Raw genomic sequence first — 26,058 nt, forward strand, 5'->3', positions numbered from 1 at the left:
CTTAATACATTTTATTTATACATCCGTGTATCACCAATAATAAATTTGCCTCATGGGGCTTCACGATCTGTACAGCAAACCACATCCTGTTCTGTTAGACTCGATCAACACCCACTAATGGGGGGAATGGAAAAGAAAACCTGATGAATACTACATGGGAGTAAACTTGACTAGATGGCGGAGAAATACAGGTGCAAGGCCGTGATTCTGGTTTGAAAAAGATGTTGGTGTGCAGAGGACCAACTGAACCTGTATACAATTAATCCTGTAGATATTTGTCAGCTGTCTTCAAGGAAGAAATCAATTTGCAATAGTTCAAGTGCAATATCTAAACCAATGATTGTGTGACGTGTGAATCTTGCATTTGATAGGGAAACTTTGTAGAGAGCAAGGTCTGCAAGGCTTAGACACCTACGCACCCTGTATCAGCTCTATAGAGAGACTCTGGCCATATTTTAGAATGTTTTAAAAAAATATATATATAGATGTTTGCTGTTTTATTATTTTCGTTTTGTTATATTGTTTTTTAAAGATGTTGATAACAATAAACACATGACGACATCATTGTTGGATTCGGGACTAGAATTGAATGCCAATGTCTTAAAATAAATATGTGTGACATTTCTGAATAAGTAATCAAGACGGCAGCCATCAATTCATGTCAAAATGTCGTCAGCCCTTATGTCTCCTGTGAACAAATGATCAAGCTGTGGATAATTATATGCCTGCCAGAGTCAGAAATATCCAACAAACGAAAGACTTAGAATGAATGATAAGTATGAAGTATAATCAATTCTATGTATTATATTTGGTGACTCTTATTCAGGTCTGTCTCCTAAGACTAGGCATGTTAGATTTTCTTGTTAAAAAACTGAATTTTGAACTGAATATACTGGAACATTCCTCAAACTCATAAATGAAAACAATTAATTCACATTTTCTTTTTCCAGTTTTGTCTGAATTTGATTGAATCCACATGACATTTGAATTGAAAACCTGACTCGTAACAGTGGGACAGTTAAACAACATTGACACAAAATCGCTGTTATCGTTTATGCTTCTTCAACTGGAGTGTGTCTGTGTCTTCTTGGCTCCAGAATACCTCCCAAGTATGACTATTAAACGAAAAACAACAGAAAAACACTTCCTTGGGTATTCCTACATAAATTAGAGGCATAGCAGAATCCGATCAGCGTTTCCCATTCACTACACTGGGTGGCAGTGTGGGCCTACAGTAGTTCACTCTGTTGCAGTAATAGTCAGTGACAGGTGCAGTAAAACATCATATCCTGCTGCAATGGACTGTAGAAAACCCAGCTGTTAGCAACACACCTCACTGCATTCGAGATCATCTGCTGACACTTACAGCAACTCAACATCTCATACATATGAAACACAATATGTAAAAAAGCCCTCAAAGAAAAACAAAAAGACATGATTTCACAGTACGTATGGGAAAACCTCCAGGCATCACCTTCTCTGACAGTTTTCAAACCATTCATCCACAACATAGCATGGTATTTCATTTACACACGCGTGTCACCTTATCTCAAGCGCAACAGATTTTAAATTGACACTTGTGCCTCTTCGTGTTTGATCCAACGATTACATTGGCAAAAGTTTTCTTTGAGAATCACAGCCCATTCACGCCTTGGTCGCCGGCCCTGATCCTCACACACTGCTCACTGAACTGTTTCAACGGCTTAACTTTCCTCCGACGTCACATAGACTCAGTTTTTGGCAAAGGTGCATTAAAAACCAGGGGTCAAACATTGCAGTATTTGCAAACAGAATCTAACTGAGCTTTAAAAGTAAATCAGACGTGTCGATTTCACGTGAACCACTTTTCTCACCCGGGTGTCTGTGTGAGTGTGAACCGGAAAGCTGTGGGGCTTGATGGATCGACGTCAACATGTACTCCTGGCACTGTTCTTCGGTTGCAGTCAATGTTGTTTTCTGGACTAACAACACAGTAGTGTTTGTGCTACGCTGTCAGACACACAACCTCACATTTTGGGGATTAGCTCCATCAAGGTGAGGTCCATCAATTCAAAAGTTAGAGAGAAATCCACTTGTGATTTGTTGTAGATCAAAATCGAGTGCTCGTGTTCAACCTTTTTTATTTATATGGAATATTGCAAATAAACGATGCTTTGAGCAATTTACAAATACATAAATATGTATGAGTCCAAAACTAAATAAAACTTTTTGTCGAATTCACTAGCTGATTTCCTGCCCAGGAAAAGGTTCAGAGAATATAGTATATAGAGTATACAATATCATCTATCATATTTACACCTCCTTCTAAAATCAGAATCGCATCTGCAACATGGACAGTGAAACAGTTTTAATGCACTATGGAATCTGAACATTGTATGTCTGAACAAGACGACCTCTTACAGGGAGAGAGAAAGTCAGAGAACAGAGGCCAGAATTCAGGTCCTACAGCCTGAAAGGAAAACCCACAGCCCTGATGTTCAAATCCCCCAAAAAGGCACAAATCTTGCGTAATGTAACACAATGTTAAATTGATTTCACCTGTAAGATTACCGTTGACTGAGCATTGCACTCCAGCTCTACAACATTTTTTCTAATTGGCATGTGCAGTGAAGAGGAGAATGTCAATCTGTACATTGTGTGATTCGTTTGCATTGGTCTCCATCTGTATATTTAGAGAACTTTTATCTGAAACATGAACTGATGTGATTAGCCTCCCATAGAGAGCTGTTACAGCGGCTGCGGGATCTGCATACAGTCTGCCAGACCTGAACAAGAAGTCCTGACTTCGGTGAAACCAACAAAGGATTTTTCCGTTGATTCCACTGAGCTCGAACAAACTCACGACATAATTATACACATTAAGAAACCACAAATTACATTCCATTTTGTCAGGCTTCAGAGAAAAACGGAGGAGAATAATTTTTATTGTCACAGATCAACCTCACCAGCCATGTACGGACTAAACCCTGCTCTCTGAGTCTCAGGCCACAGAAACACAGCAGCACAAAACCAATGCTGTGCTGAAAGACACCAATTCCCATTTGTAATTAGGATCCAAGAAAGAGCCGTGAAACTGCCCAGCCCAGAGCCGCCTGTTAAAAGCTATAGAGAGGAACGGATGTGGAGAAGTCCTCTTCGCCATAAAACCAAATGGGACTCTGCATACTGTGTAAACTCTTTAGCACAGAACTGATAAAACTGAGTGGGCGAATAGCTTTGAACTCCGAACAACTAAAAATTGAGAGAGATTTGACTGATTCCAACTTGGTCACTGAGGCTAATTCCACACAACCTGGCAACCAGGGCTCCGTTCTGGCAACAACAAAAGGTACAGATAGAGATACTAGAAGTGAAAGACTGATATATTATATCATATTATGTTGATCACATCCACCTCCTTGTCTGTTTGTTTGGTTGTTTACGGTAATGAGTCCATACCTAAATTCAATTCATCCTCTTTTAATGTATGACATCATAAATAAATAAATAGATGAATAGATAAATAAATTGAGAAATGTTGATAAAGTAAATAAATGAATGTAGAGCTACAGAAATGGACTTTTTCACAGTTTTTTCAATTACTTTATAATTATTTGTAAATTTATCTTGTCATGATATTTATGTCATCTTTTTCTCCTAACACTTATTTGCTGATCTAAAATAAAGCAGAATGACATAGACTTTTTAATTTTGAAACACCAACCCTGCAATCGGATGCCAAAGTTTGCTATTTGGTTCAGGTGCCTGTGACTTCATCTCTCATCAGTTTAAGGTGAATTTTTCCTCCTGTTCACAAAGCCTGTTGCGGCTGTCTTCCTTTATCAGCGACATCAAATATGAAAATACAATCATCTCGAAAGCCAGGGATACGTTTATATCTTTATTATTAGGTTAAAGCATAAAGGCTCAACTGTTGATTTGAATTTATTATGTCTGGTTTTAACATTAAATCCTAAGCTGCATTTTCGTACTGGATATGATGATTAAAGCCTGGATGGGGTCACAATTGATTCTCTGTTTGGTCAAAGTAGCAGCCACCGTTACTGGTGAAAATGGGCTTAAATTACTGTTGAATAGTCAAATTCACTTTAATGATCAAACAGAAGTCGGAAATTGGCTATTTTGCATCCATAAGTAAAAGCCAAAAACATTCTCAACATCTATACTCTTGGTTGGACGTTTATTTTGAAAGGGCAGTACCGGAAACACTGTGTTTTACTCCAGGAGTTGGACACTATGGGTCCAATCAGGAGCAGTGCTGCTGCTGTCCACCACAATTATCTGTCAGTATGGTGGAAACTGGCGCAGAGTTGCACATCTTGCTTATCTCTCTTTCTTTTTCCCTTTTCTTTTCTTTTTTTTCTTAAAAAGATGTAAAAAATAATGTTGATTGATTGTATCTTTTATTGATTGTATATTTAATTTCAGCTCAACCAAAACTAAATGTATAGACATGCTTGCAGCGCAGAGGAGCAACACTTTCCAGGGAAGGATCCGCATGGACAGCCTTTACGCATCGCACATCTTGGAGCTTCGGTCGAGATTACAGTGAAATAAACGGTGTATAGCGTCACTGCGCCCTGCGTGCGGACCGTATATATCTACAATGAGGTACGGATCTGTGATCGTTGCTGCTGGGGGCTCAGCTTTGCTCAGTTTCTGCCTCCTCGCAGTGGCAGTTGGGACTGACTACTGGTACATCATCGACGTGACTAAACCCAACCACACAGGCTCAGACGACCTGAGTTCTCACTCTGGACTGTGGAGGATTTATGGTATGTGGTCCGCTCAACCTCTGCACGTGGTTTGTACTTTGCACGAGCTTTTATTAAGAGGCTATTCATTCATCTACTCATGTACAATGTAAATACAATTTGATGCAGTTCTATTTTTTTTAAGGACAACTTTTGCGCAGCTTCGCCAGGGCAGTTAAATATCAATGGTGTCGTGCGTAAAAGGCACAACATATGCATAAGGTCTAAATTGAACCAGGAGTGTTTGCACTGCTAGCACGTACATGTATGTCAGTATTGATGTTGCCTCTGATGTGGTCACAAAAAGAAAGAAGTTGAATCTTTTATACCCACCAATACTGTGCATCTTGAAGGATGAGTCTGAAACAACATTTGTCAGTGTATTTTATTTTGAAGTGGGTCTTAGCTGGTGCCCAGAGGAGGTGTCATCCCAGTGCCGTATGTTTGGTGGAATCAATGGAACCTGGTCATATGATGAATAGCAGCCGCTCTAAAATGTATTTTTCAATTTTTCACTTCAGATTTGGTGAGTGTGATGAACCGCAGGTGCTGCCTCTAAGTGTGCAATAATAGACCCATAATAGCTCCCCCCACTAACCCCCCTAAGTAATAACTGATACTACTGCGTGGGGACTTCTGTATCAGCCCCTGCAGGCGAGGCTGCAAAGAGAAAAGGATGCTCTTCGACACAGCTGCAATGTTATCTGCTTGTTAGCTGCGCAGCTTGAGGCGTTCAATCTGTGGCCGCACCATGATACGCAAAGTAGCTGCCAGGAAAGAAATAAGGCAACATACAGTGAAGCGTCTCAAGCAGCTGCCACCTGTGACAAATTGGCAGCAGTGGAAAATGCACTGGCTCAATTGATACGGTGCAAAACAGTCAACACATGCACAGGTGAAGTGAAATGTAAAGGCCACCCTTAACTTGTTGAATTAATTTAATCACGGGTTGCATTTCTACATCTAATTATTTGCAGACCTCAAAGAAAAAAGAGCATGTGGCTTGGAATCCGAGAGCAATTGTGCAGAGTCCTACAGCTCTGTCTTTATATCCTGTCATGTGTAACCTTTTCCCTTGACATTTTCAGGAGCAAACAGTAGTTCGGTCATCCCTTCTTTCACGGCAAACATGTCCAGCCTGTCAGAGGTGGAAAGGCACCTTCTCGGTGAGTGGATTTGTTCATCGGCTGAAGCAGGAGTTGATTTAAAAGTTCACATAAAAAAGAGATCCCTGGCAGTGGTAAATTTAAAGGTTGTGGTGGCTGCTGAAAGGAAGGAAAACAGAAACAAGACATTGTGTTTACAAGCTGTGCTGTTAGACAGGTATATCCAGGTATTAACCACAAAGCAAACAAGCACAGTTTGACTTTAGACTTTGTAAAACAGTCTAGTCTAGTTGTTCACCGAGACAATAAGCTATTTCAAGACAGTCCCAATATTCTGCAAGTTGATTTTCCGGTCTTGCTGATGTAGAAAATATAAAATGAATGGATACCCAAATTATAGAAATCAATCTGACAATATCAAAGGGCTTTGAAAAAGGTTGCACTGGGTAAAATCCAGTTGACTTGTAGACACAGGGCCTATAGAAATCACAGCATAACCTTTTAACAACTGTGCAGTAAGTGCAGTATGCATTGTGTGATCGTGTGTGCGCCTGTGTGTGTCTGCAGGCTTACACAAGGTGGTGGTCATCCTGCTGCCCCTCAGCCTGGTCATGCTGGTGTTTGGCTGGATCTTTGGGCTTGTCAGTTCGCTGGCCCGCAGCCCGAAATTGTTGGCCGGATCAGCAACACACCTTCTCCTCTGCAGTGAGTTACACAATAACTCAATAACTATCAAATGTTTCTATTTTCTCAGCCTCCAGCAAAAGTGCTCTATACTTGAGAAAATCCTTGTGTGTGTGTGTGTGTGTTTGTGTGTGTGTGTGTGTGTGTGTGTGTGAGTGTGTGTGTGTGTTTTTCTGTGTGTGTGTGTGTGTGTCTGTGTGTGTGTGCAATAAGAACACATAGGAAACCTTGAAAATCCAAATGTCAGCTGCTCTCGCTCACTTCTGAGGTACATCAAACAACGTGCCCCTGGTTGTTGGCACGTCTCAGCCTCTCTACACGTCTCTTGTACGGCTACATTTGTGAAAATATTATATCTTGCACTCGACTGGAACAAAAATCCTCCTATGGGTTTGAACTTGAAGCTACGTATTAAATATCTCCTCATGGACATTTAAAGCCCCATTTGACTTAATTGAGTCGGGTTAGGTAATGATGCTTTTGCTCTCACTGCTGGAGTGGGTGAAGATGGGGATTTAATGGTGCAAATACGGAAATTAGTCACAAAGCACTTTTAGACTGGTGGGTGTGACAGGGCTGTGCAGCACTTCCGTCTCTTTATTCAATCTCTTTGGGAGCAGACGCTGTGTGATTGACTTGCTGTCGTAGTGGTACTGTGTGAGATGTTTGCGCTGCTCTGACAGCACACCCCCATATGCTGAATCATAGATTTGACATCCTTTCCTAAAATATAAACAAAAATAGTTACCAGCGATGATTGAGGGAAGTGGTTTTCTCTCCAGATGACGGCCCGATTTGCATAAAATCAACCCATAATTGCAGGCTTGTTCCTGATGAGGCAGAACATCGACACCGAACAACCAGGTCTTTGCAGCATGCGGAGTGAATCCTGCACGCGGAGTGGCATCGAGCTGTAGAGGAGCGTGTCCCTGATTGAATGATTCCCTCGGACCCTCGGAATGATCAGTGGGCAATTTCTTGTGATTGTGTGTCACTCTAAAATTTAACTTCCTTTTTCGGGGGGATATTGATTCTATATTGATTCTATACACAATGATGTCTTTGACGACACACGTGGACACTCAAATCATTAACATCTATGTAACATGTAATTGTGATTGCAGAATGAATACTAGATCCATACAGGGTAGTGTATGCACATAAATATACATTGAATGTCCAACAGAGCACTGCAGCGTCCGCTCTGAGTGGAAATGGCCATTAGGTTTGATCTACACAGAAAGGACACACATTCATATAGCAAGATGGCAAAATAAGACTGCTCTCTATTTTTTTCTCCACTGCACTATGAAGAGTTCAGCAAGCATATCCATCAGAAATCGATTTGGACTCGGTCTATATGGGTTAGAATGTCAGTTTGCTTAAGGCTGAGAGTGTCGGCATGAATCTGTCACAGAAAATGAAGGTCTTACTTTGACATCTCTGCAGACAGGCCCAGCCTCCAATATGTCCCCCAGCAGAGACAGCGGATTTGAATGACCATTCCACCTTGTTACATCACCTGCAATCACCAAGCTCCTGCACTCTCAGTGCCACCGCTGATGGTCGGTGAACAGAAAAAAGGGAAAAAGGTTTTCATATGGATTCCTGTGTTTTGTGCTGCTCTCATCCCTTCTTATTCAATGTACTAGCAACCTATCTCTGAGTTTGAAGTTTAAGTACGAGAGAATTCCAAATGATGAATCGCCGTGAATGGTAAAGGGACTGTATTTATAAAGTGGATTTTTCTTCTTATCATCCATCCAACGGGCTTTACAGTAAGTGTGGGTGATCAATGTGAATGTTCACCCATTCACACAACGCCTCTGTGCACAGCTATTGTTCTATCACACATCATTAGTGAGTTTTCAAGGGCAAGGACACTGTGGCTGGGGGAGTCGGGGATTGAACCACCGACCTTGGCAGGTTAGTTTGACAACCCGCTCCTGAGACACTGCTGCCCAGTGATGGAGAGACAGATTCCAAGAGATTCAATTGGTTTTCCAACCTTTGGACACAGTGCACTGTGCAAACAAAATGGATGTCGATTTGAGCTCAGTGCAGGAGCACAAGTCGAGTGTCTTTCTTTCTTTCTTTCTTCACACCTTCTTAAGCCCTATGAGAAAAATTGTGATTTGTGAATCTGGACTGTACATATTAAGTCTGATTTATTGATTGATTGGTTTAATAAGCACTTCTTAGCACACTCGACATTAGGAGACAAGTTGTCCGCAGTTGTAATTTGAAATGATCAGTAATTAACGGAGGTTAATTGCTGCAGTGTGTGCTGGTACTGCTTGTCACGGTCCTAGCCTGAATTATACAATTCCTGTTGACAGCTCTGTATTAAAGGATTAACAAGTCTAAACAATACACAGAAGAAGCTTCATATTCATAAAGACTTGGATTTACTTGTGAAGCAGCTTGATGGAATAATTTACACATGAATGAGAAAATAAGGCTTATTATTTTAAGCTAATGGGCTTACAGGTTTAATTCTAAACATTTTATAATTTCATCCATTGTATTGCATGAAGATAATGATGAACACAAAAGATAAACACATGTTTTTGTGTTTGTTTGTAAGCAAGTTACACCCAAACTTCTGGACGGATTACCATTTAACCTGGGGGAAGGACGCAGTAGGACTCAGGGAAGTTCTCATAAAAGTTTGGTGCAGGTCCGGACTAAAGGATGAATCCAGGGCTATTTCTTCACTTTCTTCAACATTGAGAGATGTTTTCAACAATTTCCTTCATTTCTCAGATTTCTCAGACATGTTCACAGTGAAGATGTTTATGAGTGTGAGAAACATGGTGCAGGTCCCAGCAATTCTAGTTCGAGTTTTCTTCTATTTTTTGTTATTTGCAATACTAGCTCAATGGTCCAACTGTGTAACTATTGTAGTTTGTGATCTGACAGACAAAGAATTCTTCTAGGAAGTCGAATGGATCAATTTCCATGTTACAGGTACATAGGTCCTTGTGGTCCATTTGTCTGTGTCTGTGCACCAACAGGTTTTTTCACCCTGTGCGGCGTCAGCATCTACATCAAATATTCAAACCGGGCCATGGAGGAGTTCCAGCAGATCGTGTCCCCGGAGGACCTCGTCTATGTGCACGTGTCCTTCGGCTGGTCCTTGGCCCTGGCCTGGCTCTCCTACAGCCTGGAAGTGACCACCGGCCTGCTGCTCATGCTCGCCGCTACAATAACTCATATGAAGGGACGTTATGACTCTGGAGTGGTTATCGCCATGTTATAGAAGAAGTGAGTGAAGGGGGAAAAAAAAAACTTGAAATGTATTTATTTCCTGTAGTGAAATAGAGCCGTATTCCAACGAGTAGTTCAATGGCCAAGATAAAAATGTATGTGCTTTGCGTAGCTGCAACCATAGAGACATAAAAGCTGAATATGTGTCGCTGTTGAACAAGCGTTTCTTCATTGTTGTACGCTGGCTCGTTGTTACGCCTCAGACCTTTCACCCTCTCTGTGTGATTTTCATTAAAATGTCCCAGTCCACAATGATGTAATTAAGTAAAAAATAGGCTAATCATTCACAGTGTCTTCTCTGCAGATATTAATGATGTACTTACATTGAGTGTTTTCAGCCTTTTGTCATTTTGCCAGTTCATATATGTGTTGAGCTAAAAAAGCATTATTTTGCATTTGCAGTTCTGTCAGAGTTTGCAGCAAAAAGTATAATGTCTTTTCCGTGAAATGTGTCTTGAAACATGTTTTTAATTTACCGAACGTAGCTTCATCCGCAGCCCACCTGCAGAGTACATGTCAATATGAACAAAGGCAAACTGGGCGTTCCAGTCGTATGGGATCATTTCCTTTTGATGTGTGTCAGATAGGCTTTTCAACTCGATGAGCAAATCTGTACCACTACTACACCCATTACACCTACTATACCCATTTATATATATATATACATGTATTTATTTGCTTACATATATATGTTGGTTTACTGCTGATTCTGCAGCAGAACAACACCATGCAAGGGAGACACCCACACTCCAGCATAGTCACAGGTGCTAGAGTCTGTTGTATTTCATAATACAGCTGCTGCATTGTTGCTCCATTTTCAGGAGTAATTTCCATTTCACGGCTTTTGAAAAGCAGATAGCGTTTGATCAATGTAATTGTTATGACAATGTTGGCGGCCGAGTACCATGGATTTTTAAGGAAATGTAAAAAATAACAGTTCAGCCCTTCTGCTTACAGCAATCCTGCTGGTAACTTCTTTAATCACAGGAACCGGGCTGAGGACAATTGCACTCTTGAGGATCCCTCAAGCAGTTTTCAGCAGAACAAATTATGCTCATAGTTGCTGTCAGCTTTGCCGTAGTTAACAGCTTCATATTGTTATGATCTGCCTGTGCTGTACAAAATGAGACTTCTGCTCTCTGCATACTGAAAGTAAAAAAGCGCTGTAACCATGAAAAATGTTTCACTTTGCAATTCAGTGGATTTTACTGTGTCGATGCTCTTTTTTACAATCAGGAAAAACCTCGTTCATGCTCTCGTAACTGAATGGCTTTTTATTTTCACGGAATAACAACTGAACATCAATCCAGCTGTTCCGTGAGGGCAACACAAAATACCGTAGATCATCTAAATGGAGACATGTCGGTCAGGCACTGTATATTTTTATGTACAAGACAACAAGTCCTGCAGCTTACACGAATACCAAGTCAGCCCTCAGGTTGAATTGGGACCGCTCTCTTGCTGCTGCCTCTAAATGCAAATGAATCACAGACAGAGCTGGGCCAGACAGAAAAGCAATTGTTATAAAAAATTGCCACAGACAAGCTCTAAACCCTGTGTTTAAACTCTGCTGCCTATAAAGGCTACACTAATTTGAAGATTTAGTTGCACAATAAATCCGCCGGAAATGTTGTGTCGAGACAAACTTACCGAAAACACACTTGAACATACGTCAGTGTGATACTAACTACAAAATACCAGAAGTAATTTTAAGTTTACTTGGCCCATATCCTATTCACTAACATGGAGGACACACGGTTTATAACATAAACTGTAATCAGCCACCAGATGGCGATCAAGATAGTTTGGCTTCACTTTTTGGGAGCCGTCATGTCATCAATTTTCTATAAAGTCTATTTATATATCATAAGTCCATCTAAGTGTTAGTAAGTATCCAGGAGAAACATTAAGTTGTTTGCAGCTTCACTATGGTTTTGACCATTGTGTGAAAATAGTGACAAACAAGAGGAAAAACATAAAGAAATATGTATATAAAGAGATTACATAGAGAAAAACATAAAGCACTAAGAATGATGTATATAATAATGATGGGTTATGAAATGAAGTAGGTTTGTGTGTGTGTGTGTGTGTCTGGGTGGGTGTGTGTGTATGAGTGTGCTCGCTCACATGTGCATACGTGTGATGAATGCATGAGTCCATGGTACATACAATAATATATATTATAATATTAACCTTTATGATAATAACATACGTCTCTACTGTGGTGAGGTGTGACTCCCCTACTTGCCCCCCCCACCCTACCCCCCAGCACCACAGCTTCAAGCCCAGGAAGGAGAAAAGCAGGTCCCTATATATATATATATATAACCTAGAAACGATATAACTTTTACATTTTGTGAACATGAATGCATATTGAGAATATTTTTTTTTCTGTTTTTTTGCCACCAGAGCTCTGTGCCACGTCACCAGAGGGTACAGACAGAGTTCCTAACTGAATTTAATAAAACATTTATATGCTACATCAAATACAAGTGAGAATGTGGCCCTGAGCGACGATGCCGGGTTGAGGGAAATATATCATATATAATACAAAATAATTCACTGAGCACATTTCTATTGGAGAGGGCCTCTGCAGTGATCGGCTGTCTTCCTGCCCTAAAAATTCACTGACAACTTGGTCATAGCCTTATGATGACATGAGTCCTCCTGGCAGTTGTACTGGGACTTTCTACCCATTAACTACCAAGACTTTAATACATTTATTCAACTGTCTTTGCCTTTTGACTCACAAGCAAAGACTAAATTCAGGCCATGTTTTTAATCTGAGGGGTCATAACCAAATTTAGTGACTGGAACTGACCCGATTAGACTGATGACTTTTTCATTTCACCTAAATTTGACTGGTTTCAGGCCAAAATACGAGCTGCACTTACGACTAATAGCGTCGTAAGTGGACTGAAACACACCTCTAAATTGCAGCGCTCAGCCTTGTAATGGGAAAGCAGCGCAGAGGTCTCTGCTAAAGGATGCTCCTGGTCGAGTCAGGCTGTAAGCGTTGAATGCGGTGCTTGTGTTTGCCTAAATGTGATTTGCAGCATGATTGAATGTGCCTCAGCCGGTGAATCAAAATCCAGACCATGAAACATTGTGTCCACTCAGCTGTTTGTCCTGCAGCTCCCTGCCCAGTAATCCTCTCTCACATGGTACAGAGAGCGGGGGGGCTATAAAGAAAGGACCGAAGCACAGCGGCTCAGTCTCCCTGCCTCCCTTTTATATATTAGGCCTGCTGAAATCCCATTAAACTTTTATAGAACATAATAATTCAATCCTCCCTGGCAGAAACCACCAAAGTTGGTTCTCGGCCAACACTCTTTGGTTTGTGGCCTCGTCCTTGACTGAGTGCAATAATTCTGATTTGGACAAACCTCACAGTTTATAGAAGTTTTTGAAGAAACATAGACTATTTATTAATCAGAACTGCTTTCTTCGCTCAAAACCGTTCGGCTGATGTTAAAACGTCTGTTTTTAAAGTTGATCCTTGAAATTTGTCTTTTCCATCAATCGTGCACAATCCCCTTCAAGGGGGTAAACATAATATATGACATATCCTTACACCCTGTGTTGAGTTAAATGAATCTTTAAAAAAGTGTTTATATATCTTTGTATCAAATAAAATAAAAAGGTTTTTTGTATAGCCAATATTCACAAATCACAGGAAAAACTATAAAAAATAAAAAATGTTAACAGGGGAATAAAAAACGGTGCCGCATGTAAGAACATCAACAAAATAACAGTATTTACAAGGTTGATTAGAAACCTCTTAAAAGTCCATGCAACATTACATGCTGTAGGCAAAGGTTAGATTTGAGATTTTGTTTTCACATCATTATCTCAATGCTTCTACAAGCCCCAGGCCTACAACAGGCAAGGCAAGTTGATTTGTACAACACATTTCAACAACAAGCAATCTACATAAAATGCCAAAGGTACAATGAAAAATTTTAAGGCAGAATGTAAGACAATACATATAAAACGGCTTTAAAAATAAATCAAAAGAGTTAAATACAGAATTTAAACAATTATAAGATGAACAAAAGCATAGCATAAAACAAACAGCTTCATGAATGGATTAAATGGTTGCACATAGTTCAGATCGTTCTTTTCTTCCTCCGGGGCCATCATCATAATGAATGCGACTCATACAGTTTGCCTTCAAAGTTTTCTGCCTGAAAGGGTTTAGCCTGTCCAAGTAGTTTTTTTAATGAATCCCTTTATTGAAATCAAAAATAAAGAGAAACAATCACTTTATCATCAGAATGCTCTTCCGAACTTTGACTGCATCCCAAGACGTGCACAGGTTCACATAAATTAAATGAAACAAAAACTAATACTGTATATTTACAACAAAAAAACGAACAAGCAACTGTCGTGATATTAGTTTAATCCTCTTACGTTCAGTGCTCTGTCCACACTGGTCTTAGAAGAGCTATGTAGAAGTCAAGCTTTAAGCTTAGAGACACCTGTAACCTGCAGATGTCAGGTGTAAAAACTGTTACCTGCAGATATCAGGTCTAAACTGTCACCTGGAGTTATCAGGTGTAAAACTGAAACCTGCAGATATCAGGTCTAAACTGTCACCTGCAGTTATCAGGTGTAAAACTGAAACCTGCAGATATCAGATCTAAACTGAAAACTGCAGATATCAGGTGTAAACTGAAACCTGCAGATATCAGGTCTAAACTGTTACCTGCAGATATCAGGTGTAAACTGAAACCTGCAGATATCAGGTCTAAACTGAAACCTGCAGATATCAGGTCTAAACTGTTACCTGCAGATATCAGGTCTAAACTGAAACCTGCAGATATCAGGTCTAAACTGTAACCTGCAGATATCAGGTCTAAACTGAAACCCGTAGATATCAGGTCTAAACTGAGCCCTGCAGATATCAGGTCTAAACTGTTACCTGCAGATATCAGGTCTAAATTGTAACCTGCAGATATCAGGTCTAAACTGTTACCTGCAGATATCAGGTCTAAATTGTAACCTGCAGATATCAGGTCTAAATTGTAACCTTCAGATATCAGGTGTAAACTGAAACCTGCAGATATCAGGTCTAAACTGTTACCTGCAGATATCAGGTCTAAATTGTAACCTGCAGATATCAGGTGTAAACTGAAACCTGCAGATATCAGGTGTAAACTGAAACCTGCAGATATCAGGTCTAAATTGTAACCTTCAGATATCAGGTGTAAACTGAAACCTGCAGATATCAGGTCTAAATTGTAACCTTCAGATATCAGGTGTAAACTGAAACCTGCAGATATCAGGTCTAAACTGTTACCTGCAGATATCAGGTCTAAATTGTAACCTGCAGATATCAGATGTAAACTGAAACCTGCAGATATCAGGTCTAAATTGTAACCTGCAGATATCAGATGTAAACTGAAACCTGCAGATATCAGGTCTAAACTGAAACCTGCAGAAATCAGGTCTAAACTGAAACCTGCAGATATCAGGTGTAAACTGAAACCTGCAGATATCAGGTCTAAATTAATAAGTCAATTACCTAGGTGGTAAAGTAACATCCATATGAATGACTGGGTTCTCCTACACAATATCACGCAGTAGCCATCTCCTCCCCAGGTCACGGACATACATGAAGGTATCCACATTATATAAAACGATAGAAAACAAGTTCCATCACACTGAGTCACCTTCTTACATTACTCCAAGGAGCAGCGGTACAGTTGCTTGCGTCTCTTCCGGAGCTCTCAGCAGTGCACAGGGGTTGGCGTTAAGCCTTAATTTGGCAACGCAGCCCCATACGCAGCAAGCAGAATCGTTCAGTACCCGACCGAACCTCTGGTCCCTCTTACCAAAAAGAAACCAACTGTACATTTTCCACATCATGTAAACTCTGTTCTTAATTCTTGACATTTTACACCTTTTTCAAAGAATATCCGAGATGACGGCTGGCTTTTAACCAATTTAATGTCTTGTTTGTTTTTGTCATTACTCTGCAGCCCGTTGGTTCTGATTCTGTCAGTTTGAGCTGCTGACCATCGCTCACGGCTAATGATCATTGTTTAGTTTGCGTAGTTGCTGTCAATAAATCACTGCTCGCACCATTTCCCCACAGTGAGAGGAACTGAGACAGTCTCAGGAGCTGCCCAGCCGTTTTAAAACTGCTATTGATATTGTGCTGTGCCGTGAATATACTTTTCAATTTGGTTGTGTTGTTTGTATTTGCAATTTTTTTCTATTAAGTTGCACTCGCACTGACATACGACTGGATTTTACTTTCCTTTGGGTTGTGTTTTTTTGCAAGGAGGCCAAAGTGATAAATAGTCTGTGATATAAATAAGAGACGAAATGAATCAGAGTGTGAATCTATATCCCTGCTCGTTGACGCACAAGTGATAGAGAGCCAAACCGATCTGAGAAATGAGCAGATTGGTTGAAGAAGTGATTTCAGTTAACTGTGGGCGGATGTGGCTGAGGGGTAGAGTGGTCCTCCTCCAACCTGAAGGTCGGCGGTTTGATCCCCAGTCTGACCCATCTGCATGCCACGTGTCCTTGGGCAAGATGCTGAACCCTGAATGGTCCCCCATAGAATAACAAAGTGCTGCGATAAGATGCACTGTATGAATGTGTATGTGAATGTAAAACTGTACTGTAAAGCACTTTGAGTGGTCATCAAGACTAAAAAAGCACTATATAAATACCAAACCATTTACCAAACCATTTAACTTGCCTGAAAAACATTCCATCCTATATATCCATGAGCCATTAACACTTTGTCCTTCCTTGTTTTTTTTAGTAGCTAAATCCTAGATCCCACAAGAGCTGCTGTCTCGGTGAAGCTGGTATCTGACCATCACACATTAGAAACTTGTGCCAAGTCCATTTTCCCTGTTTCCAACACACCAACTTTAACTGTTCCCAACGCGCCTTATTATTCCCCACTCTCTGACAGAAGCCGTAGCAATCGGCTAAACCACATTATTTGCTTCAACTCCCTTTGTTTTGATTGTGGCTCGGTAGTCCAGCCTTCAGTTTCTTCGATGAAAGGCCCTCATCAGCTGGAACACACTTTGGCCTGTATGCCTTTACATAAATATACTCAAATCCTAATAGCACGGCCAGTCAGTTGCGCAGTATCTCAAATATATATTCTGTATATTCTCATTGGAATTGAAGGTAATGGTGCGACCAGAACATTTTCAAAACTTTACAAGGAAACGTGATGCAGGCGTCACAATGATATAACGATTTGACTGTTACATTCTCATTCAAACCTTCCTGTATTCCCTGTTGCAGTAATATCTTTAATTTTTAACCTGCTGGACACTTCACCGCATCACATTGCTTCATTGTGGCTCTGCCCGACGAGGGGGGTGGGGAGCAGATGTCTCAAGATGGAGTGATCTCATTAAGCGAGGAGGGACTCAGCCCCTGGAGGAGCGTGTATAAGATGTGCTTTCTCTTTACCTGGGAACCACTTGAAAAGTTAATTACAACTGTGCCTTGCTCTGTTTGTAATGGGATAATTTGAAAAAAAGCTGTTGCCATGGAACACATTTTCTCCCTCATTTCGAATTCATCTCTAAATGTCACTATAATAATAATTATTACTTGACACAAGTAGCAAATGTGTGGACATGAAGAAAAGATTTACTTTTTCCTTCTCAGTAGAATCTATCCTGCAGCAGCAAAATTTGTTCTCGTGCCACATATATTCATGATCAGGCCTGAAACTTAAAGACTGAATTAAAATCTCTTGAAAGGACAAAAATTAAGCGCTTATATATTTTAATATAACTCTGTATTCAGCCGATTTGGAGTCATTTTCCAACTTGCAACAAAGCATGCAGTTTTAGTCCTCCGTTTGTTTGTTTGTTTGTTTGTTTGTTTGTTTGTTTGTGAGCAAGATTACACAAAAACCACTGGACGGCTAACAATGAAACTGACAGAAAATAACCCGCTGGGGACCAAAATCATGGAAGTGGAATCCAGGATTTTTACATTTTTTATTATTTTTACAAAATAATTCATGGATATTGATGCCAAAATCAGTCAGATCCAAATAGACATCCTGAATAAATCATATTTAGCAAAAACAGTCTAGAGACACATTTTGAGAGGGTTCAGTCATTGCAGCTGAGAGGGAAGGACATTGGAAAGCTTTCCTTCCCTCTCTTTTTCAGTACAATGTACAATAAGACTGAACAATGCTTTATACATTTGGTTTTTTAGTTGAAAATATTGCAAATAAGAGTGATTTCAGATCAAACAGGAAGTGGAATGAGAGAGAGAAGAGCAGAAGAGTTCACGCATGTCTCCCAGAATAGAGTAGTCCCTGTTTCTGTTGATGAAAGCCTCTAAATGCTGTCATCCCCAGGAGAAAGGGAAGCACACTGATGGCGGGGAAAGCAGTGCACAAATGGCTTTATTTCCCCTCCACCTTTGTAACCTTCTCCCGTTCACTATCTCAGCCTTGCTGGGTTTATTTCGCGAGACAAAGATAGATTGCGCCTGCCGCAGCCAAGTGTGTTCTTATCGCCACTGTGCAGCTTCCTCAGCGCCCACCAAATTGCCAGCAGCCGCGATATATGTGTGAGGCTAATGAGGTCAAATGAAACGAGGAACTAGCGCAAAGATGGCAACATTTAAATTCTGCAAAAAATGTGGACTCCACCTGGGATCATCAGCAGAACATGTGATGGCGGCATGCCTTCCAGACTCATGGTAACCCAATGAGTCCTGATACTCACAGCCTCTAATTTGATTCAAGTCATCACCTGAATCCTTGTGAGATTTTATGACTAAGCTCCTACAAATCCTCCTGAAATCAATGGCTCCAGGAAAAACCAACAAACTGCAGTCATGCTGTGTGCTGCGAGCGATGCTGGGAGAGTAGTAACATCAACCAGACTGCCTTGCAAAGCAGAGCAGATTGGAGAATATTGTGCTGAAGCCTGCGTACACCAATTTAATGTGATAAAAAATGATTTAAAAAATATATTAAAAAAGTTATAATACAAAAAAAATAAAAGGAAAATAGAAACGAGATGTCGGAGGACAGAAATGAATAGTATTATTCTTTGTTTATGGGCGCGTCATTATGAGTAACATGTTTACAGTTACACATATTCATTTTTGTATAAAAGTACTAATTAAACCAGCTGTAAAAATATTAATCTATAGGCATTCTAATGATCTAATTGGATAACAATCTCAATTCTAACGTTTGATTTGTCTGGAAAAACCACAGACGTCGTATTGACCGTCCATTCAGTCGATTCCACAGAGCAACATTGCCTTAGCCAGGCTCCTAGCGAGGCTTCAGAGGGGAATGGAAGATCGATTTACATTGGCACTGTGTGAAAACTTTGAAATGAATAATTCCAACTATACCATGTATCACCATTAGATGTCTGAAATCCATAGCAATGGCCCACAAGTAACCCCATTAACAATTAACACAGTGGTGAGCGTGTCCCACTGGTTTCTTTGAGATAAACAACAGCTTTATCACAGACTCATTAGGCGTGCAGCGAGCCTACAGCATGGAATTAATCATTCAGATGGACACACAATGAATGCAACCGTCACACTGATCCAAGCCCTCGTCTGCTCTGGACTCATCCTCCCATCATCCATCTTCCACCAGGGGTCAGCATTCATCCATTCTCCACACTCCTCACTCACCCTGCACAAACGTCCCTCATCCAAAGTCTGTCACAAGCCACAAACTGATGTCTTTGTTGACCCAAACGCAATGGTAGTTTTCAGCAGCAGTGGAATCTCAGAAAAATACATCCTGCTGTATATATTATGCCTCTTTGGTAATTGCTCCCTATTTGCAGATGTAAGACAAAATGTAAACTCAAGCTTAGGTTGTGTTATTAAGAATCCATAATGGGTCTGCAGAGGATGTTACTGGAAACGTTTGTGGCACAAGTTCAGTCTGTAAACTGTTGTTGTGGCACCTGTTTTTAGGCATAATCTACTTTTGTCCCCGGGCCAATAACTAAATTACCAGTTGCAGGCATGAGTTGACATACACGTGTCGGGTAAGGTAATCCAAAGGGCACAGCACTTCCAGTAAGGCCCAGATGGGTGTGGGCACTGTTTCCTCCTATTCTGTTGCCTTACAGTAAGGTCCTGTGTCCTATTAGAGCCGAGTTTACTGACATTAATAACTTAACATAACATTTCATTATTATATATTTTTTTTGGATGACAATTATTTGCATGAATAATTATAGTTTCCGTAAGGTTTATTTAAATAACTTTATGTCTACATGGGGAGCGGGTCCTCTCAGAGGCGGTCATGTTTTTTAACAGAAGTTCAAACTGTACAAACTAAAACACCTTTTTGTCTTTTTACGACAACCGAAGGTTAACGCATGTTCTCTTTCATGTTTGAAATGGGAGAGTGAGGTGAGGGGTGTTCAGCTGCAACATACAACTTCACCACTAGTTGTCACTAAATTCTACACGCTGAACCTTTGAGGTTCAATTTTTGTCCCAGTCTCTTTCTGCAGACTCTGTCTCTCTCTGGAGGCTTTGATGTGGACGACCTCAACTCCCAATGTCTTGTAGGAGGACAACTCTTTTGTCTAGAGTGTGAAATTCCTTTAGGACCCATTTTTTCCTATCTCATCATGTGGAGGCAGAACAAGGGCCCTCAATATGGTCTTTGTGCTTTTTGAGGGGGCGCAACGTCTCCATTTTCAAAGTTGCTCTGGGTCATATACTAACATGGCAAACAAACAAACAAGCATGCAGTGTCTGCAAGGATGCAGCCCTGCACTTACATTTGCTGACTGCTATGTCTGCAGAGTCCCAATTCTGGATCACAGCGTTGGGCTTTGCTGAGATGTGTGAGTTCATTCCCGTAGACATGGCTCTGCTGCCAAAGCAAACAGGGCTATGGCACTGTCACTATGCAACCTTTTTCAACCTAATCCACTCGGCATGTGCGCCCCACCAGCTGGACCGAGTCCCCTCCCACTATTTTTCAAGAAAGGGGCTCTGAACAGCTCGCCGTACAACTCGCGTGGGGGACGAAGCAGAAGTCAAGCTGAGATGAGAAGAACTAATTTGAGCTCACTGTCGTGTTCCTGCCAACACTCCTTCCCTGGGTGTGTACCCCTACTCCTCCATCTGCCTATATCGCCCAGTGAAAAGAGACAGGAGCTTGCATTTGAGTTAGACGAGGTGGAAGACAGCTTGATTTAAATGCTCCATGTTGCAGCCAGTAAGAAAGTTGTTATCTTCCTCTGAAGTTATGTTTCACTTCTCTTATCTCTTCTGTATCCCTTCTTCTAGGAAACAATACAAACCTGAGCTGCATTTTACAATTTCTCTCTATCAACATCCCCAAATGCTGAAATATTACAGGGGGTCACAAGAGCAGAGAAAAGCACAACTCAGACTGTGCGTGCACGGCCACCAGCTCAGCAGCAGATCCTGTAGTATTTAGTTAATCAATAACTGACCGACTTTCTGATAAATGCGTCCTGAGTGCATGGGAACTTGACATCTGCTGATAAAGCTGTCGTTCTAGTCTTGTTACTTGGAAAGAGGAAACACTCGCTCATGCAGTTCATGTGAATTGTTGGACAGCACAGTCATGCAGCCTGTGTCTGTGTTGGACTGGTGTCTTACAATTTCACAAGCCTCTGGAGAAAAACAAAGCTAATTAGAACGGCAATCAGTAGAAGGCCAAGGCCCAACAGTTCCCATGAATTCAATCAAGCCTTACAACTAAGCCAACAACCAAGCTTCCATTTCCTGGGAACTACGTGAAAATGTCAAAACAGACAAGTCCCCATAATGTCTGTGTGAAAACAGATTTAGGTCCCCACAACACACCAATACCTGGACCACACAAACACACCCACACAGTCTGTTTACACCCTGTGGGTTATATCAGGTTATTTAGTGTCTGGAGGAAGGTGCTGTATAGTTATTACATTGTGTTCTTAGTTCGAGATAATACTTTACAGACTTATGGGAACACAATCCACCTGTTGGAATGTGACTATCTTAGTCTAGAGTATAAAGAGGCCTCACTTTCTGTGTGTGTGTGTTGCCTTTATGCATCTATGCTGCCCTTAAAAAAAAAAAAACTAGCAAGATGGAAACCTAATACCTCTTTGATCAAAGTGTCTCTGAAGAGCTCACTGTTTCTCGTTCATTCATTCTGCTTCTGATAGCACTAGAAATATTTTGTAGACACATAATAGAGTGGTTTAATCTGTAGGCCTTGTTTCATGAGAATTGTCTTCATCATGAAACACACACACACACACACACACACACACACAGGGAGAGAGTGCGTGTGTGTCAGTGAGTTGATTAAAAATGGAAGTACCTCTCCCCGGTCTCTCTGCTGTCACCCGATCCACTCGCGCAGGCGTCCGCACACACGATGGCATTACCTAAGACCGGAGGAGCTTGGGTTTCTCATGCAGGACAGATACAGTCCGGCCCATTCGTCTCCACCGTCCCCAACCGCGTCCCGAGATAATGAACCCCAAAACTGTGCCCGGAGAGCATCCATCACAACGCAGCCATTTGATCTCAAACTGGAGAATACAGAGTTACTGCTTCTTTGTGATCGGGAAGAAAAACGTATCTCAGTAGTTTCAACTGCATCCACATCTATTTATGCACTTACAACCCGACTGAGGGGGGGATGTCACCTGCAGTAGCCATGGTGATGCCTATATTACTGTTGAGTTGTGATGGTGTAGAAAATTACGACTTTATTTGGAAAAGTCTGACAGGTGGGTGCTCGGGTGCTGGAGGGTGAATACAATATCCACAAATTGCTGAATGCAATAGACTGGTTTTTCTTATTTTTACTCCATGCTGTAATGAATTGAAACTTCTGTAAGAAAACAAAAAGATTTAAATAATACAGCACATAAGCCGCCAGCATGCTTTCAGTGATTATACAACGCGTAGAAAAGGAAACATGTAAACAACTAGAGCATATGAGACATTCACAACAATTCTTTACGTTATGCAACAACTCTGCGCCAGATTTCTATTAGTACTTTGAATTGACTGTCTGTTACATATGCTATGGATTAGAATGGGGCAAATGTAAGCTAAAGGTCAAACAAATCACACTGCTCTGGCACAGTGTTTTCCCATTGTTGTTAAACCTAAATGAATTGATTGGATATTGGTTCGATTGATTTAGTGCCTGCTGACCCGGTGACCTCGTGCTTTGTTCCTGCAGGCAGGTGCCGCAGGTCCGCAATCTTATTACAGAGCAAATAACGAATAAATAACGATGAGGTTGATTTATTTTGGTTTTCACTGCATTGTGCGAAATTACTCAACTGCCTGCCAATATTAGGTCAAAGTGTGTCAGTGTGTCTGTGTGTGTGTGTGTGTGTGTGTGTCTGTGTGTGCACGCGTTTGTCTGCCAATCACAATAGACTTGTACGTGCATGATTGTATCTGTGCTCCTGTTGACTGGAAATTCAACAGAGGCAGCTGGGTGAACGCCGGGTGAATGCAGGGTTTTGACTTGGCGTCACTTTCGCCCTCCTCTGGTCGGGGTCGGTCACTGTGGTTTCCATTCTCCGTCGACCACGGGAACCTGTTTGCATAGCGAATCATGCCATGTCACCTGGTTGCCACAGCAACAGTGCAGTGTGGTCAGACCTTTCCCGTAAGAGTGGAATAATAACAGATCCGTTTCCTGCCGGATTACCATCCTTTCAAGTGCCTTTGTGAAAGCAGTTTTATTTTTTCTTCTTCTTTGGCTGGTTTCTCTTACAGCTGCACCACTTGTCCACCTGTTTCTCTCTTTCTCACCCTCTATTTTTCCTTTGTTTCTCCTCAGCGAGTGGGTCTTCTTGAAAGCCCCTCCCCTGTGACTCTGGTGCTTTTGAAATGCTGCACCCTTTGCCCGGCACTGACCTGGTGATCGTGCATGTGTGGCATCTGTTTCCTGATTCGCTCGCACACCTCGATACATTGACCTTTCGTGGTTTGTGTGCGGGAAATAAAAAATTAACAGAAGCAGGCTGAAGTTTCCACATACGCAACTTGTGTGTGTTACGCACTGGAAAACTCATGACTTTTTAAAGGGGAGCTATTGGGGAAGCAGTGAATTCAGTTCCACATCAAAAGATTCATAGCTTTCCCTGCATTGGGTTGCTTTGTCATTCCAGTAGCACTTCACAATATTTAATAACTACAGCAAAGCTATGAAGGGACTTCTTTGGTATTAAGAAGCTCCAAAGAAAGCTGACGTGTCACAATACTGATATTATTGTTGCTTCCAGAGAAGAGATGCTATCAGTGTCCATCTGCACACCCTGAGCACACGAGTGGTCTCTGTGTGCACAGATGTTTCCTAATAAAGACTTGTTCTCTCTTCAGAGTTGTGTTGGAAAAACCTACCCAGTAAAAAATTGGATGGATCACCTCGACAACCTTCATCCAGAACGACAAATTGGCGTTCATAAGAAGTATGCGAGAGAAGAGAAATTCGACTTGATAGCCAAGTAATGTGCTGCAGCTGCTTTTGTATATTCTACAATGTCCGTGTCTGACTTCATAGCGAATGGAAAATCAAATGACTTCAGTTCCCCTCCCATGTGTAACGTTAGTTTTGATTATAATACAGTTTGCTCATCCTGTATTTGTTGTTTCCCTAATTGCGAAAGCTAATTTGTGAGTTTTTCGCTGTTGGGAATAGTCTTGTTTCTCTGAAGAAAAAAAAACTTTTATTCATTGGCAAAAAAATAAAGTTTACTGAGTCCAATTCTCATGAAGGATGTTTTGTGGAAAAGCAGTCAATCCACCATCTAAGATAGGTATATTGGTGCCAAATCTGTTTTTGGACTAAATCAAGAACCCTTGGAGGTGAATCAAGGGTACTTGAATAGAACTGCAGTGTTTCACAACAAAAATTGCACAATACATTCAAGTCAGAACTCCTCATAGTGTAGAAATCAAAAAGAAACCTGCCACTGGACAGAGCCACGAGCACTAGAAGCTAGTTCTGCTCCTCCACATGTGCGGCCAGCTTTCCAGATGTGGTGTTTGTAGATGTGTGATTGTAATTTGTTTATGCAAAGACAAAATGAGAGCTTCCCGACCTTTGGGTCCCATTTGTTAAACATTTACATGTTGTTATCCCCCTTTTAAACACTGCAGCTAACAAACATGCTCTGTCTGTCCTTGAGCAACCGCACAGAAATAAACTGCATGGTGACTTTGGGGGAGTAAGTAGGCGTCCAAGGATCTCAGACTCTTGGACCCAACTGAATATATTTGAATGGTTGTGGAAATAAGCAAGAAAGTCTCTAATATGAAAACTGACAGGAAGTGCTGAATGTGATGTGCAGTATAATGAGGTATTTCCCTGTGTCATATCTGAATTACTGGAAACTTATGGACATTTGAATGGCACTCACCATAATTTGGTTTCCAAATAAGGCATTTGATTTCCAGGAAGAGCCCAGCACAGAAGGCAGCATCCTCAAGTCGTTTCAGGTTGTTCAGATGTCAAAATCAACTCTATTCTACCATGTCACCACGATGTATCCCTGGCTTGTTTCTTTTCATGAGAGCGAAGTGGGTTTGTGGTGTCGCAAGCCTGTCGATTATGGGAAGCGTATGCTTTCTGCTTATCTGATGTGTTTAGAAAAAAAAACTCTTGGTTTGCAACAGACTGTTCCAGGAAGCAGGGAGAGGGCCTGACTGACACAACTCACCTGAGTCAGATAACCATAAAGATATGAGGTTTTACATCTCTGATGTCCAAAGTTGCCAGTGTTTCGCTTTCACTTCCCATAATTTGCACAGAAAGATCTCGCTGTGTTTCATGGTGTATTTTCCTCTGTTTTTTGAGGCCACACGCCACACACACACACACACACACACACACACACACACACACACACACTCAAACACAGTCACACACATACACACACCAGATGATAAAGTGACATGCTTGAGAAACACTGCACCAGATGTGATAAAGCAAGTGCATCTGCTCTAACAATAAACAAAGTAAAGCTCAACTCTTTCGTTTGACAAACATACAGGCATTGAGGAGGTTACGTTTACACCCCTGTCTGTTTGTTGGTTGTTTTGTTTGTTGGTTTATTTGTAACCGGGATCATCTCAAAACTATACCGAACCTATTTCCACCAAACTATGTAGAGGGATGTGACCTGAGCCTGAGAAGAACCCTTTAAATTTAGGTGTAGATGTAGATTTATTTTATTAACTTTTTTCAT

The 26,058-nt window shown here is 41.1% G+C and overlaps 1 protein-coding gene and 1 long non-coding RNA gene across 3 annotated transcripts; one reads left to right on the top strand and one right to left on the bottom strand.

Moving 5' to 3' along the window:
* The first annotated feature begins 4,606 nt into the window (after positions 1–4,606).
* Positions 4,607–9,806, top strand: LOC128459217 (transmembrane protein 235-like). The gene is made up of 4 exons (XM_053444327.1): positions 4,607–4,775; positions 5,843–5,920; positions 6,428–6,565; positions 9,562–9,806. Exons 1-4 carry the CDS (start codon positions 4,607–4,609, stop codon positions 9,804–9,806), a joined length of 630 nt encoding a protein of 209 aa, XP_053300302.1.
* LOC128459218 (uncharacterized) lies at positions 5,122–25,504 on the bottom strand. Of its 2 annotated transcripts, XR_008342116.1 has the most exons (4): positions 25,231–25,504; positions 7,978–8,103; positions 6,434–6,560; positions 5,122–6,019 (listed from the first exon to the last, which is right to left on the bottom strand). It is a non-coding gene; the product is annotated as an uncharacterized LOC128459218 (long non-coding RNA). The 2 variants fall into 2 exon arrangements; XR_008342115.1 differs by lacking the exon at positions 7,978–8,103 and having other exon boundaries at positions 25,231–25,450.
* Between the last annotated feature and the right edge of the window lie 554 nt (positions 25,505–26,058).

The sequence above is a fragment of the Pleuronectes platessa genome, chromosome 16 (assembly GCF_947347685.1).
Source record: "Pleuronectes platessa chromosome 16, fPlePla1.1, whole genome shotgun sequence".
In the NCBI taxonomy this organism is placed as follows: domain Eukaryota; kingdom Metazoa; phylum Chordata; class Actinopteri; order Pleuronectiformes; family Pleuronectidae; genus Pleuronectes; species Pleuronectes platessa.

Coding starts and splice junctions, on each gene's coding strand:
- LOC128459217 (XM_053444327.1), top strand. CDS start 4,607: ATGAGGTACGGATCTGTGATCGTTGCTGCTGGGGGCTCAGCTTTGCTC. Junction 5,921..6,427: donor GGTGGAAAGGCACCTTCTCG/GTGAGTGGATTT, acceptor GTGTGTCTGCAG/GCTTACACAAGGTGGTGGTC. Junction 6,566..9,561: donor AACACACCTTCTCCTCTGCA/GTGAGTTACACA, acceptor GTGCACCAACAG/GTTTTTTCACCCTGTGCGGC.